At 50.2% G+C, this 16,798-nt stretch overlaps 1 protein-coding gene across 1 annotated transcript; it reads left to right on the forward strand.

The window, feature by feature from the left end:
• Positions 1 to 399: 399 nt before the first annotated feature.
• Positions 400 to 16,076, forward strand: Pvr (PVR cell adhesion molecule). Its single transcript, XM_050126368.1, has 7 exons — positions 400 to 620; positions 2,275 to 2,628; positions 4,527 to 4,826; positions 6,675 to 6,792; positions 10,258 to 11,837; positions 13,998 to 14,059; positions 14,951 to 16,076. Exons 1-5 carry the CDS (start codon positions 533 to 535, stop codon positions 10,508 to 10,510), a joined length of 1,113 nt encoding a protein of 370 aa, XP_049982325.1. The 5' UTR covers positions 400 to 532; the 3' UTR covers positions 10,511 to 11,837; positions 13,998 to 14,059; positions 14,951 to 16,076.
• Positions 16,077 to 16,798: the final 722 nt, after the last annotated feature.

Consider the following 16,798-nt stretch of genomic DNA (forward strand, 5'->3'; position numbering starts at 1 on the left):
GTCTCAAACTCGCTACGTAGTTTAAAATGACTTGAATTTCTGATCCTCCTGCTGGCGGCCGCAAAGCGCTGAGATAACGGGTTTACAAAGAACACTAGGTGTCTGAGTCAGGTCCTGAGGTTTATTCCACAGCAGGCTCCCGGCCCGGGTTTCCTTTTGCTCCCCCGCCCGGACACCCCCCCCCACTGTCCCCCTTTTTTTTAATTTAATTGTTGGTTGAGACAAGGTCTCTCGTTAGCTCGGACCCACCTAATGTAGCCCGGGCTGGGCCTCAGACTCACAGCGATCCTAGCCGCTTTCTTCGGACTGCTGGAATTTTAGACCTGCCCGCCCCCGCACGCCCACGCGGGGCGGGTTTACTGCGCCTGCGCAGAAGTTTTTCCAGCCAGACTCCCTTTCATTCTTTCATTCTTCAGCCGGCACCCACTTCTGACGGACGTACTCTGCTTCAGCGCAGCTAGGTGGGATCCCGGAGTCTAGACATTCGCCGTCCGTGTAGACCAAGGAGGAGCTGAATCGGCTCCCGAACTCCATGAATCAACACACCCCTCTCGCCTGGTCGCCACGGCTGCTGCTACCGGGCCTGCTGCTGCTGCTCCTGCCGGACTGCGCGAAAGCCGGTGAGTAACCCCGGGCCTGCTCGCTCCCGGTCCCGTGTGCACCTGCCCCCCCCCAAGCCATCTGATCCCTTCTTCGCCGCCCAAAGTTTAAGGTCTGGATTCCAGGGCACAGATTCCAGAAAGATTGGGCGTGATGGCTTACACCGGCACCGGCCACCCTAGGACCGGGGAGGATGAAGCAGGAGGATTGCCCAGAGTTCCAAGCTAGCCTAAGGTCCAGCATAAGGCCCCCCTCCCAGATCTCCCTTCCCACCCCCAACACAAGCTCTGACTCACCCATCCGAACAACCTTCACTTGCGGCCACACCCTATTCCTGAGGAACGTGTGGAGTTTAGTCACCCCGCAGCCCGCGACTTTCATTCAATTTTTTAGTTGTGTTGGAGACTGAAACCAGCCCCTCACTCTAAGATTAAATTTAATTGTGAAGGGCTCTACCCCTCAAGACGTCCGGGTGCTGTGGTTAGAACCTTAGTCCCCACACATAGCAAACTGGAGCTCAGCTCTGGAACTGCTCCATTCTTTCGGAGGGTGGAGGGTGACCGGGCAGTTCGCCACTGCCCGGAGTGAGGCAACTCACCCAGAGGGCAGCAACTCGGAGATATTAGTCAGGAGGCGGTGGTTCATGCGCTTAATCCCAGCATAGCCAGGGCTACTTTGAAACCATGTGCGGAAAAGAGAAAGAAAAGGAGAAGGAAGAATAGAAAGACTTCTATATAGGTCCACCTCTGTTTTGTTTTTGTGTTTTCGAGACAAGGTTTCTTTTTGTAGCCCTAGCTGTCCTGGAGCTCACTCTGTAGACAAGGCTGGGCTCGTATTCACAGAGATCCATTTCCTTCTGCCTCCTGCGCGCTGGGATTAAAGGTGTTCGCTACCACCATCCGTCAAGGTGCACTGCTTAAGGGTTTAAACCTTGGCACGGGTGGACCGTTGGTGGTCGTTTACATCTATATTAGAGAGTCCATTTTCAGATGCAGAAACTGATGCCACAAGAGCAACCCTGTGCAGAGGAGCCCACTGCTCGTCATGGCAGTGCTTGAATTCCCAGAATTTAACTCTGAAGTCATTATCCTTGTCACCCAGAGTGCCCGATACTGTTTTCAACTAATGTTGAGAGCCAACTGTGTTTTGCGCTAACGATAGAGTCTCAGAGAGCCTACTGGAATGACTATGAAGCCACCTTGTCATCTTATGCCTATGTGGTACCCTAGCAAAACCTTCTGTGCCTCCATTTCCCCGTTCATAAGTGGCACCTCTAGCCCAGGGTAGTGATGTACACTTTTAATCCCAGCATTTAGGAGGCCGAGGTAGAGGTGAGCAGCTCTCTGAGTTCCAGGCCAGCCTGGTCTATATACTGAGACACTCTCTCAAATAATAATAATTATTATTATAAATAAGAATGTAAACTAGGTAGCTGGAGAGATGACTCGGCTGTTAAAAGCACTAGCTGGTCTTGCAGAGGACCTGGGTTCCTTTCTCAGCTCTCACATGGAAACACACAACCCTCTGTAACACAAGTTTGGGGATGGAAGTCTGCTGCCCCCTTCTGGCCTCCATGGGCACTGCACACATGTGGTGCACATGCATACATGCTAGCAAATTAACATACAGATAAACCTTTAAATGAATTGAACTAATAAGGCCTTGGTTTCACAGCTTCCGGTGTAGCCGTGCAGGTGCTCACTAATGTGACTGGCATCTTGAATGAGTCTACCACCTTGGTATGTAATCTGATGTCTACTGAGAATGTGACAGTCACCCAAGTAACCTGGAGGAAGAAGAACCCAGATGGCTCCCGCCCTACCGTGGCTGTCTTCCACCCCACCAAGGGACCCAGCATCCCAGAATCAGAAAGGGTGACGTTCTGTGCCCCCAAGCTGGACGGGCATCCTTGGAATGCATCTCTGGCGATTTCCCACGTACGAGTCGAAGATGAAGGCAGCTATGAATGTCAATTTGCCACATTCCCCACAGGCAGCAAGAGCAACAGTGTCCAACTGCGGGTGCTTGGTAAGTGTTAGGATGAGGAGAAGAAACCCTGGGGCCAGAGGATCAGGGAGCTAGCAAAAAGCAGCAAGGAGGCTTGGGTTACACCCTTGGGACGTGGTGTGTCCTCTAAGTCAAAAGATCCTCCAGGCAGGATCCAGGTAGCCCACGCTAGCCTGTAGGTAAGGATGACCTTGACCTCCTGACCTTCCAGTCTCTGCTCCAGTCTCTGCTCCAGTCTCTGCTTCCAGTCTCTGCTGGGATTAAAGGTGGGGCCACCACCACCCAGGGGAGCATTTCTTTTTAATGTATTTAAATGTACCAGGCTTCATCTTTTTGGGCCACCAACCAGCTCCCAAATCGTGACACAGGACCCTATTAGTGTTGAGTGCTCAGTCTGGCTCAGGCTAGTTTCTGGCTAGCTCTTTTAATTTAAATTAGCCTGTTTCTCCTTATCTAAGTTTTGCCTCGGGGCTTTTTACTTTTCTTTCCTTCTGTTAATCTTACTTTCTTGCTTCTCCCATCAGTCTGTTTGGCGACTGCCTGGCTTCTTGCCCCAGGTACGTCCCCCATTTTCTGCTTCTTTTCTTTCTTTTCTCCAGCCTGGATTCTCCTATTTATTCTCTGCCCACCAGCCCCCCCCCATCCTTTCTCCTGCCTAGCTGTTGGCCACTCAGCTTTGTATTAGTCAATCAGGTGCAGTAGGCAGGCGAGGTGCAACAGCACCAGATCTTCACATGAGTGAACACTCGTCCTTGCATCGTTAACCAAGTGCAGCATAAGCAATGTAACATCTTTACATAGTTAAACATTTCACAACATATATATACAATGTAGGTAGATATATATACAGTGTGTGTTATCTATCTATATGAGTGTTTGCCTTCATATGTATCTTTGCGTCACCCGTGTGCCTAATGTGGAGGAGGCCAGAAGGGGGTGTTGAATCCTTGGTGTTAGTTGTGAGTACCATGTTGGTGCTGGGAATTGAACCCCAATCCTCTGGAAGAGCAGCCCGTGCTCTCAACTGTTGAGGCATCTCTCCTGCTCCCTCCCAGAGATCATTCTGACAGCTTGACCTGTGTATTTTTTTTTTTATTGTTGTCGTTTGGTTGGTTGGCTTTTCGAGATGGGCGTTTCTCTGTGTAACAAGCTGTCTTAGTGAGACACCATGACCACAACAACCCTTATAAGGAAATATTTAATTGGGATGACTCACTCACAGGTTCAGAGGTTCAGCCCATTAGCATCATGACAGGGAGCATGGCAGCGTGCAGGCAGAGGTGGTGCTGAAGCCGAGAGTGCTTTCCAACCACAAGAGCCCTGGCTGTCCTGCACCTCGCTCTGTAGACCAGGCTGGCCTCGAACTCACAGATCCGCCTGCCCCTGCCTCCCCAGTGCTGGGATTAAAGTATGCGCCACCAGGCCAATGACCTGTATGCTCATTTTATCTCCCTTAAACAGACGCGTCTACATCTATCTGGCTCTTCAGGAGCAGGGTTGAGGTTATTTTTTTCATTATATTTTATTTATTTGTGTGCCTATGCATAAGTGTGGTGATGTACCTGAGGCTGTCAGGGAACAAGGTGCAGGAGTTGTCCTACCACGTGGGTCCTGGGAATTGAACTCGGGCTGTCGAGCTTAGCGGCAAGCACCCTTATCCACAGAACCATCTTGCCATCCCAGAGCTAGGATTTCAAATTGGCCAGCCCATACCCTGTAAATTATCCCTTCAACACCAAGCATAGTGGCAGGAACCTGTATTCCTGCCACCAAGGAGTTTGAAGCTAAAGGCTCATGAGCCCAACCAGGGCTACACAGTGAGATCTTGTCTCAAAAAAAAAAAAATCAAGGTTAAGGCACTTGCTTCCTCCTGCTACTGAGCAGCCAGTAAAATGACGTGTCTTCAATGGTTCTTGCAGCCCGACCTACAAACACTGCAGAGGCCCTGACGCCTTCTCCTACCTGGAAGCTGCAGGACTTAGCTAAGTGCATCTCCACTGGCGGTCGCCCTCCACCGCAAATTTCCTGGCACTCGAGCCTAAATGGAAGCGAAACCCGTGAAACTACGGAGCTAGGGCCCCAGCCAGGCACCATCACAGTCACCAGCTTCTTTTCCGCGATGCCCTCGAGACATGCCGATGGCAAGAACATCACCTGCAGCGTGAAGCATGAAAGCGCCCCGGAGCCGGAGCTGCTACTTGTGAACCTTTCTGTGCCTTGTGAGTATGTCTGCGCATGCGCACAAGCCCCAGGCCGCCTCCATCTCCCGGCTCTTCTCCCCGCTCTCTACGCTAGTTCATCCACCATTTGCTCCCATGCCTTAGACCACCGGCTTGGAGAGCTGGCATTGTCTGTGCTACATGGATTCGCTTACCTTTTCTAAGACACACACTGCTTACCCTTGCCCCATTGTCTATGCCGATCTGCCCGTTCACATTCCACTATCCCAACCGTGTAGACTGCCTATGTTGATTCTGCCCACAGTTTGACCCTGAGCTTCTGGTCGGTGTTCACACGGTTCTCCAGGGTAGTCTACACGGCCTGGCGCTGTCTACACTGGCTCGTCTCTGGGCCGTCTGCGTTCTCTCCACATGTAGGTAGCTGTGATTTATGGATGGATGGAGCCTCACAATCTGTGCCCACGGTCACCTCCCTTGCCTAGTCTTGTCGACATCGCCACCTGCAGACTTACCCACAGAGAGTCCAGCCAGGATCACCCACACAGAAGTAGCCTCAGGAAACCTTGACTGTTTCAGATTTTCTAATGACAGTCTTAGTTCAGCACCTTAGAAGACGCTCGGGGATCTGGCTCAGTTGGTAGACTGCTTCTCTAGTGTGCACCCAGGAAGCAGAGACCAGATGTTCAAGGTCATCCTAGGGCTTGATGGAAGTACATTCAAGTCCAGCCTGGGCTACATGAGACCCTGTAAGTCTGGTGTGATGGTGCACACGTAGAATCCCAACACTCGGGAGGCTGAGTTCAGAGCATTCAAATTTGAGTCCAGCCTGGGCTATGATACACTCACAAACAAACCCAAACTCGCTTAACGCTCGTAATGGATTTTTCCAAGAGATTAATATTTTTATTTTTTGTGTGTGTGTATGTATTTACATGTCTAAGGGAGATACACTGCACATGTGTGGAAATCAGCCCCTCACTTCTCCCCTTCCACTGTGGAAGAATTGAGGCTTGACATCAGGTCTGGTGACAGGCACCCCCTGAGCCATCTCGCTGGCCCAAGGTCATCACTTTAATGTGTGAATGATTTCTTAGACAGTCTTGGTGAGACTTTTTACATTCTTCTTGCCAGCCTAAATCTTCAGAATTGTGTGTCTTAGACCAGGCACGAAGCCCTGGGAGTCTGTGAATCTGGTGGTTACCATATTGGACTGTGGAGATTTATCTACACACATGCCCACACATGCATACACACACTATCTATCTATCTATCTATCTATCTATCTATCTATCTATCTATCTATGTACCCATCTTCCTAGCTTTACCTTAATATTGCCGCTAATATTTGGCCTTGGTTCCTAGAAACCAGCTATGAGCTATGCCCCTACTCAATAATTTACCGTCCCATATTCTGTCTCTACCAAGCCCATCAGCAGTATTAATGCAAGATCACTTTTCAGGGGATGAGATGAGTGAGATAGGATCTCCCAATATAGGCCAGGCTGCCCTCGAACTCATGATCTCCTGCCTCAGCCTCCCAAGTGCTACGATTAATACCTGGCTCCTATACAAGGTCTTGAGACATCCTACACACCTTCCTTCCCGCCATTGCCTACCCTGGGCTCTCTCTCCCAGGATTTCTCGGAGCCTTGAATGTGCTCCTGGGTGTCTGGGGTGTCCAAAAAAGTCTTTACACACAGGACACCCAGGATGAGCCAGGGGCTGTTGCGGGAAACACACTTGAAGAAAGGATCTGTGGGAAGTCCCATTCGTGTCGCCCTGACTAATGATGCCCTGGGCTAATGCTTAAAGTGCCAAGCTGTTCCTGCTCAGGGGAAAGCCCTCAGACACTGTCCAGATCTCAGCCTTCATGTCCGTTCTCTCCAGATCCACCTGAAGTGTCCATCTCTGGCTATGACGAAGAATGGCCTGAGGGTCTTACTGGTGCGGCCCTGTCCTGTGACGCTCGAAGCAAACCAGAGCCCACTGCCTATGAATGGAGCACGTGAGTGAGGGGACCTGGGGCTGGCTGTGCGGGAGGAGGGCTGGGCTCGCTCAGAGCCCACCAGCTATAGATGAAGCTCTGAGTGAGGGGACCTGGGGCTGGCTGTGCGGGAGGAGGGCTGCGCTCAGAAGCCACAGGTCTGAGAGTGGGGAGAATACAGGAGCAATAAAAATATAGTTGGGCGTGGTGGTGGCGCACACCTTCAATCCCAGCACTCGGGTGGCAGAGGCGAGTTTGAGGCCGGCCTGGTCTATGGAATGAGTTCCAGGACAGCCAGGACTACCAGGTGAGACCCTGTCTCGAAAATAAATGAACAGTGGTTGGAGAGATGGCTCAGAGGTTAAGAGCATTGGCTGCTCTCCGGGTTCAGTTCCCAGCACCCACATGGCAGCTCACAGCTCCAGTTCCAGGGGATCTGACACCCTCACACAGACATACAGACAGGTAAAAAAACCAATGAACATAAAATATAAATAAATTTTTAAAAATATCAAAACAGGTAGAATCATTCTATATTCCCAGTAAAAATTTCTTCTTGTGACTGGGATTTTCTGAGGTGAGCTGATCCAGGCCATGGCCACTAGCTCTCCTGGGATTTTTTTTATACCACACCCCTAGGGATTCCCCATCTCTGTGCAGGTTGAAGGTCACAAAGTGCTGGGACAATGGCTTAATACTGGTAAGTCCCTGGGTAAGCCCTCACGGGACAGAAGCAAAGACGTCCCCCAGACATGGGTTCCTGACTGCCCCACCCCTGAAGCCTGCCAGTCATCCCGATGCGCAGAGGAGGAAGTTAGCCCCAGAGCTGTGAAAGCTCCAGATTGGAGGCTGAGGGTGTTGGAGGTGGCTCGGTCGGTCGAGAAAGTGCTTGCTGTACACGCACGAGGACCTGAGACTGAGGCCAGCACCCACATCTCTGTTTATAACACGCTCACAGGAACATCCATGCAGGCTGCGCTCACATGAACATCCATGCAGGCTGCGCTCACAGGAACATCCATGCAGGCTGCTCTCATAGGAACATACATGCAAGAAAAGGATGACTTTCTTTTCTTCAGTGGAGGCTGGAATCCAGGGTCATACACTCTAGGAAAATACTTAACTACTGAGCCACACCCCACCGCAGCCCCTCACTGGGGGATTCTAGCAAGCTCTCTGCCACCTGCCCAAATGTATAAATAACATATTTTTATTAGACTTCTTTTTTTAAAAAAATAATTCGGCTGAACCATTCTAGAACTTTCAAACAGTTCTTTTCGAAGCAAAAACAGTGTGTGTACTCAGGTACAGCCACCCATGCCCCAAAACAGCTTCTACTGTGTTTGGTTAGTCACACACACAGACACACAGAGACACACACACAGACACACACACAGAGAAAACAAACACACCTGCCTGCTTCTGCCCCTGTCTTTTGCTCTGGTTTCCAGCAGCTGTAATTTTTCCCCAGGGGGGCAATTTCCACACATTTTCGTCCATCTTAAAAATATTTTTTTTAAAGCACTTAGTTTCACAACCCTGTTTCCTCCAACATCTTGGTAGAGAAATTTTCAAATATACAGTCACAGGAATTTTCCAAATGAGCGCTCAAAAAACCCAAAATCCAACCTCAAGGATTCTCCCACTAATATTTCACTTCTCCTAATTTGATGTTTTGGAAAATTACTACATTTATTCGTTTATTTTACTGGGAGTAGGTCCCCAGTGCCACAGTGCACATGTGGAGATCTAAGGACAACTCGCAGGAGCCGGTTCTCTCTTTCCAACATGTGTGTGCTGGGGCTTGACCTCGGGTCATCAGGCCCCATTTTTGGCTTTTTGAGACAGTTTCTATGCAGACCACAACATGGTTGGCCTTGAACTTGCTGCAGCCCTCCTGCTCCCTGTCCCCAAGGTCTGGAGCTATGGGTGTGGCCCAGAAATTGAAGGCCCTTTTGCCTCAGCCTCCTGCTTGCTAGGATTCCTGGGGTCACCACCAGACCCTGTCCATAGTTTGATGTCGTTAGAGTCTTTTCTGTATGTGTCATCAATTACTTAAGCAGTCCTTGAGGCCAGGTGTGGTGGTACACGGCACTCCACAGGCAGAGGCAAGTGGGTCTCTGAGTTCAAGGCTAGCCCAGTCTACAAAGCAAATTCTAGACCAGCCAGAACTACATGGTGGGAGTCGTTATAAAAATAAAACAAACCAGTCCGTATTGTGGGATAAGGTGGCCATTTTTATATGTTAACCATGTGGTCATGCCATGGTGGTTGGTGACCAGACCACATTAGTCGGACTCTGGGTACCAGTTTCCAGAGGAAGGAACTGACATCAAAGATTTGGCAACATTAGAACTGGGAACTTGATTGATGGGGAGAGCACCTGCCTAGAATCCCCCAGTGAGGGGCTGCGAGTTTGGCTCTTTGATTAGTGGTTATTTAGTATGGGTTCTAGCCTCACTACAAAAGAAAAAAGGGTGATGGTGGGGCACAGCGCATAGAGGTGCCTCGGTGCTTGAGTGGCTGAGGCAGGAGGATTTCCCAAACGCCACAGCTGAGGCTGTCAGACCAGATGGGTGGTTGGGTTTCGCTTCGGTAGAGGGTTCAGGACTCCACACTCCCACGCCCTCCCCTCCCTGCTGGGATGTGTTCTCTGGGCTTGGGCCGTCCTTCAACCCTATGCGGTGCCTAATGTTGGCCAAAGTCTAAGCTCTTGGCCTCACCAAGCAAGATAGAGTTATAAAGAAAGTCTGAGAAATGTCTGCTAGAGATAAAACAAGGGTGGGGGCTGGAGAGATGGCTCAGTGGTTGGGAGCATTGCCTGCTCTTCCAGGGGTCCTGAGTTCAGTTCCCAGCAACCACATGGTGGCTCACAACCATCTGTAATGAGGTCTGGTGCCCTCTTCTGGCCTGCAGATATACACACAGACAGAATATTGTATACATAGTAAATAAATAAATATTTTTAAAAAAAAAACAAGGGTGGGGATTAGGGAAAGGGGGGTCCTTCGCAGTTGAAACAGTGGGGCGAGATCACAGGGGTGGATCAGGCAGAGCTCTCTGCACCTGGAGGAAGGCATTGTGGGTAGAGAGAATGACATTTACAAATGCATTTCTGTCCATCAGCTGTTGCTTCTGGAAAGACCTAAGTGGGGTGTTGGTGCGTGGGGCAGGCGGTCCATGTGACTGTGCACAGGGAGGCGAAGGAGAGAGTGCTGAGGGCACTGGTAAAGAGGGGCGCATCACGTGGAACCTGGGGTTTGCGCTGCCCGAGGCCTGGCTCTGGGAAGTGGAATTGGGTTCGTGCGCGCCCTCTTGTGGCCATATAGGGGAACAGACACAGGCGAAGAGGAAACCAGAGCCTGGGAGCATGAAGATGCGACCAGTGCGGTCGGCCTGTATGTGGCTAGAGCTGGTCTGTGTCCCTGACACACTGTGGATGCCCCATCAGCAGAGGCTGCCTGCTCACCATCTTGTCTCCTCCAGGACTACGGGTCCTCTGCCCAACAACACTGAGGTCCAGGGCAATCGGCTCCTAATCCACAAAGTGAGCAAGACCACTATCAATAACGTGACCTTCGTCTGCAATGTCACCAATGCCCTAGGTTCCAGTCAGAACCAAGTAACCGTCCACGTTAAAGGTGAGCTGTCCTCAGACCAGGAGAGAAGGGTGCAGCAGGATGGCCCCCAGGGATGGGAGCTGAGTGTGTGCGTGTGGCTGAATGACGGCAGGTCATAGGTCACAGATTTCACCAGCCCGGGCTAGGGCGGGTGTGGGATACCTCTGACCTGAGGACTCAGAAAGCCCTCTCCAAGCGTACTGGACATAACTACCGGCTACAAAGACTGAAAGGGCGGTCGGGTCGCACAGGGATGACTCAGGGGCCAAAGGTGCCTGCTGCCAAGTCTGACCTGGGCTCAGTCCTTGGCACACTTGGTGGAAGGAGACCTGACTCCCACAGTTTTCTGCCCTGCACTTATACCCACCATGGCCGACACGTGTGCACACATATGCAACGCACACACATAAACAATCATATTTTTTAATTGGAAAAAAAATAATTGGTTGAAAACAAGGCTTCAGTTCTGGTTAGATCCAGGTGCTAGACCCACATCACCCAGGAATTCTCTTTACATCTCTCTTTTTTTAGGATTTATTTTATTTATTATGAATACTGTGTTCTGCATGGCACAAGATCAGATCTCATTACAGATGGTTGTGAGCTACCACTTGGGTGCTGGGAATCGAACTCATGACCTCTGGAAGAGCAGTCAATGTTCTTAAGCTCTGAGCCATCTCTCCAGCCCCTTCATTACATCTCTTATCTCTGACGCCAGGTGTGGGAGTGCACATCAATAATCTCAGTACTCGGAAGGCTGAAGCAGTGAGAAAGACAGTTTGGGGCCAGCCTGGGCTAATTACCTAATTGTGCCTTTTTTATGCTGGGTTAAATATCAGGCAGGGTCTTCCCAGGCTAGACAGGGAGAATGCGATGTTCCGATTGACCAGGCTAGACAGGGAGAATGCGATGTTCCGATTGACCAGGCTAGACAGGGAGACTGGGATGTCCCGATCGACCAGGCTAGTGTGAAAAAAAAAGGAAATCCCAGTTGCTTGCATAGCATGCATGAGGTCCTGGGTTCAAGCTGCAGCACCCCATCTACCTGGTTCACACCTGGTTGTGGTGCACACCTGTAATCACAGTGCATGGGAGAGCGAGTGGGAGGAGAAATGGGCACATGGGGTTATCCTTGGCCACAGAGCAAGTTTGCGGCCAGCCTATGCTACAGGAGCCCCCATCTCAAACAAACATCCCCCTGTAGGAATCGTAAAATGTGGCCAACACCTGGACACTGTAGACTGAGATAGATGGAGTTCCCCACAGAAAATGGAAGGTTTCAAAGATGCAGGGTTAACTTGAAAGCTGAGTAACTTCTCACCTGCTCGTCCACTTATTTTCCAGAGCCTATGCCATCAAGCCTAAGCACAGCCACCATCATCGGATTCATCTGCACCGGCATCTCTGCACTTCTCATTTTCATAGTTATAGGACTCTGGTGTTGTGGTGAGTCTCTTCTTCCTTGGTACATTCTCCCACCCACTTCAAGGCCACTGCAAAGGAGCCCCGGTTATGTGCAGCCCCCAGCCCCTCACTGGGGGGTTCTAGGAGGGGGATCTACCACTGAGCCACGCCTTCAACCCCTCACTGGGGGATTCTAGGCAGGGGCTCTACCACTGAGCCACACCCTCAACCCCTCACTTTTCTAAGCACTAGCTCTGGTGCCACTAAAGTCTGCACAGGAGCCTGTGTTGTGTACAGGAAGGGACGTGCTGACAATGACCGGCCTTTGCAGCCACAGAGCTGCAGAGTGGCTCATCAGTCATAGAAGGCCCTGCTTCATGACTGGCTTTCTCCCTCAGTCACGAAACAACCCTGCCGCCTTCAGTCTCACCCAGGCCAGCTTTCCTCAGTCCTTGTGATCACTGTGTGGGGTGAGTCTCTCTTCTAGTGGACTGTGAGCACAGAGGGCTTGGCAGGGACAGTCAGGGTCAAGGATAGCCTCAGGTACATAGGTCAGCCTGTGCGACAGGGAACAGAAAACAAAACATAAACAAAACAACAAGGGGAGGCTAGGAAAGAGAATGAATATATCAGGGTCCCAATAATTCCTTCAGGGTCCCACTCCAGTGACCTACCTTCCTCATGGTAGGCTCTGCCCCTACAATTCACCACCTCCTGACGCCTTGAATCTAGACCTTTAAAACATGGGCTTTTTTGGGTGGCATTCAAAAGCCATACTCTAAGATGGGTGTGGTGACACAGACCTCTGTCATCCCAGCACTTGGGAGGTAGAGGCAGGAAGATTGTGAATTCGAAGCCAGCCTGGGCTACATGGCAGAGCCCACTCCTCCAAGATAGACCTGCACTATAGCCCCTGTTTTAGTGCAACAGACGGTGCCCAACGTTGGGAACTGCGTTTACTTAAAGCCTGAGAGAGCTTGGGAAGTATTCTAAACAGAAAAGAATAAAGCATGGCTTATTGATAGCAGGACTTTCTCAGGTGGGCTCTGCTTGCTAGAGGCAAGCGCTCTCATTGCTCTCATTTAAGAGAGGCTTCCTGACTCAGTTTTAGCTGCAAAACCTTGCAGCTCTTTTAAGAGGTCCTGCCACGGAACACTTAAATGGTGTTGATGAAAAGCTGACCACATGCTTTTGGTGGTGGGGCCTCATTATGTCAGGGGTAGAAGGGGTGACTTCATCTCTCTGACTCAGTTTCCTCATCTGTAAAAAGGGTGGAATGGCACATTAGCTACAATGATTATCATCATCATGAACGCCCCAGAGAGGCCGGCTTGTCTGCGTTTTTCTCAGCTAAATCCCCGGTGTCTTCAATTCCCTTATCACAAAAGAGGTTTTTTCCTTTTAACCCCTTAAGCTATAGCTGAGGGAACTGAGACACCAAGAAGTTAAGTCACTTGGCCCAAGGTCACGCCAGCCCTAAAGAACAGAGATGGAATTTGGGCCCTAGAGTAAATAATTTTGGTTTTGAGACAGGGTCTTACTCTGTAGCCCCAGCTGACCCGGAATCCAGTACATAGGTCAGGGTACTCTGAACTCACAGAGATCCCCCTGCCTCTGTGTCCTAAGTGCTGGGGTTGAAGGTGTGCCTGGCTTTATGTTTTCTTTTGTCAGCTTGCATGGGTGTTTTCTGTCTGTGTGTCTGTCTGCGCGGCTCATTCATGCAGTTCCCACAGCCAGAAGAAGGCTCGGGTCCCATGGAGCTGACATGTGGGTGCTGTGGGTGCTGGGAGTTGAATCCAGGTCCCAGAGGAGCCAGTGTGCTTAATCACTGAGCCATCTTGTTGGCCTCTTTTGATTTGTTTTGTTGAGACTGGCTCTCATGTAAATCTAGGTTGACCTCAAATTCTTTATGTAACCTGAGATGACCCTGAATTACTGGTCTACCTCTAAAGTGTGTGCTACCTCCCTGGCTCCTCACTGTCCTGCATCAGTGCAGAGGCGGAAGAGGACTGACCATTCTCAGATCCTCTTCCACGATTCCTAGTCTAGACGACACCCTCTTCCCACGATTCCCAGAGTCCTAGACGCCTCTTCCATGATTCCCAGCCTAGATACCCTCTTTTCAGGATTCCCAGTCTAGATGCCCCCTTCCCACGATTCCCAGAATCTCTTTCTCTCTGACAAGTTCTCTCGTTTCTCCAGTTCGATCTCGGCGGTCCAGGTCCAATTCCAGGTCCAATTCCAGGCCCTCAGCAGAGGCGGCGGTGAGTACAGAGGCACAAGGGAGGAATACAGGGGTCTGGGTGGACCACGGACCTGTTTGTTTTCTGGGACTCTCTCAAGGTATCGGGAAGCCGGGGCTTTCCAGGTGCCCAGCTTATGCACCACTGGGAGGCAGTGGAGACTTCGGGGAATGGGTTCTGGTGGGAGGGGCCTGGGTTGTGCTGAGTGTGTCTCTGGAGGGGATATTGGGACCATGCTGCACTTTGTAGGCTTGGGGGTGGGGTTGAGACAGTTTCTCATGTTCTCTTGGCTGTCCTGTGACTTGCTCTGTAAACTGGGCTGGCCTCGAATTCACAGAGATCTGCCTGCCTCTGCCTCCTGAGTGCTGGGATTCTTTGGGGGAGATTTATTTATTTATTATGTACACAGCATTACGTCTGCACATATGCCTGCAGCCCAGAAGAGGACACCATATCTCATTACAGATGGTTGTGAGCAACCATGTGGTTGCTGGGAATTTAACTCAGGACCTCTAGAAGATCAGCCAGTGCTCTTAACCACTGAGCCATCTCTCCAGCCCCTGCTTTTTAGGGTTTTGAGATCAGGCCATCCTTTGAACTCACTCTCTGGTCAAGGCTGGCCTTAGCCTCTCAGCCTACCCGTCTCTATCTCTCCAATGGTGGGATTACAGGCATGTGCCCTTACATCCAGCTCACTTAATTTTTTGAGACATCTCACTGTGTAACCTAGGATAGCCTCTAACTCATGATCCTCCTGCCTCAGACTCCAGAGTGCTGAGGTCATGAGACATGCCTATCTCCTAAGCCCTGCCTGTGGCCACTGCTTAGGGGCCAAAGTGCTCTTTGACCACTTCACTGGGAAAATTGTTTATCTGAGAGAGGCCCCGACTGATGTTTGATGTCCCCTTCCAGTATTCACCAGTGAACAACAACATCAACTCTACCCAGGACATAGAGATGAACAGCATTAATTCCCATGACCAAAGAACTTGAAGCTTCAACAACTGGAACCCCACAGACAGATGAAGAAGCCTCCAGAGAGACTGACTGCCCAGTGTGGTGATCGCCAAATGTTCGGGGGTCTCCCAGGACCCTAGTAAATTCCACATTGTCAGAAAACACTCGTGGAGCCCAGAGTGGTGGCCCACACCGTCACTCCAGCAGGAGGACAAATGCAAGCTTGAGTCTAGCCTGGGCTACAAAGCGAAGCCTGTGTATACACAGAAAGCAAACAGGCTTGAGGGATTGAGAAAATGGCACAAAAGCCGAAGTCTTTCCGTGGGTAAGATAAATCCTCTACCTCATGTTGGACCGTGTAGAATGGTCAAGGAGCTGAAGGACTTCGGCCACTGAGATTCAATGTCAGGATCTCTTTAGCGATTGAGTCATTTAGGGCTCTCCACTCTCTTGACAAGGTCTCACTATGTAGCCAAGGCTAGGCTCAAACTCACAGAGATCCGTCTGCCTCTACCTCACAAATGCTGGGGTTAAAGGCGTGAGGCACCACACCCTTCTCAGTCTCCCTTTTGATAAAGTGAAGAAGATATATTTATTTTTAAAAGCTATATGGTTTTGTATGTATTTTTGAGACAGAGTTTTATATAGCCCAGGCTAGCCTCAAGCTTACTATGTAAGCAAGAATGATCTTACTAATTTATTCTAACTTATTTGTTTTCAAGCGTAAGCATACCCCCCCTCCCCTCTCCTCTCAATCCGATAGTCTCCTTGATTCTCCCGGGACATCATTCTGATTTATGTTTTAATTGCAGATATTGTTTTATTTAACCATATAAAAATCTGTGAACAACAAATCAAAGAAAATGTATTTGTCTTTCTGAGGCTAACTATTTAATATGATTCTTTCCACTTGTATCCATTTTCCTGCAAATGATGGAACCTTGTTTTCCCTTGTGGCTGAAAAATCCCCAGTGTGTGTACCACCTTTTCTTTACCCACTCCTATGTGGGCGCACACCCAGGACGGTTCTGTGTCTGAGTTATTGTGCACAGGCTACAGTAAACACCAGCATGCAAGTGTCTCTGTGATCTAGCGACCTGGAATTTTGCAGACAAATCCGCAGGAATGGCATAGCCAGGTCATGTGGGTTATGGAATCCAGCTTTGGAGGAAGTTGTGGGCTGACTCCCACTGTGTAGGGTCTAGTCTGCATCCACACAGGGATGTGTAAAGGTTCCTTTGTCTGCATCCTTGACAGTGTTTGTTGTCTTCTTGATGGCTGCCATTCTGACTGGGATGGGATAGAATCTGTGTGTGTGTGTGTGTGTGTGTGTGTGTGTGTGTGTGTGTGTGTGTGTGTTAAAGGCTGGGATTAAAGGCATGTGCCACCTCCCCTGGCCCTTCAATATACTTTTAACCTGCATTTTCCTGGGAGCTAATGAGATCAGACACGGTGGTAGTTTGAATGAAAGTGTCACTTGCAGCCACATTGGAGCTATTGTGCCTCCTGGTGCTGCATGGCTGCAGGGGCCCCAGCATCATTCACAGGTGAGTTAAAAACTTGCCGGTCCCAGCTACCCCAGCAGGACCCCTCTCAGGACACAGGGTTTGGTGAAAGGTTGCCAGAGATGACAGTCCTCCACTGTTTTGTCCATCTGTAAATCTGGCGCTTGGAAAGTGGAGGTGGGACTAGGGTTCAGGACTAGCCTCAGCTATACGGTGACTTCAAGAACAGCCTGGGCTACAATTCATGCAACTATAGTCAGCTGGTTTTCTGTTCTTTTCCTCCTTCCTTCCTTCTTTC

Source organism: Alexandromys fortis, unplaced genomic scaffold, assembly GCF_014885135.2.
Source record: "Alexandromys fortis isolate MF-2015 unplaced genomic scaffold, M_Fortis_MF-2015_v1.1 scaffold_240, whole genome shotgun sequence".
Taxonomy (NCBI): domain Eukaryota; kingdom Metazoa; phylum Chordata; class Mammalia; order Rodentia; family Cricetidae; genus Alexandromys; species Alexandromys fortis.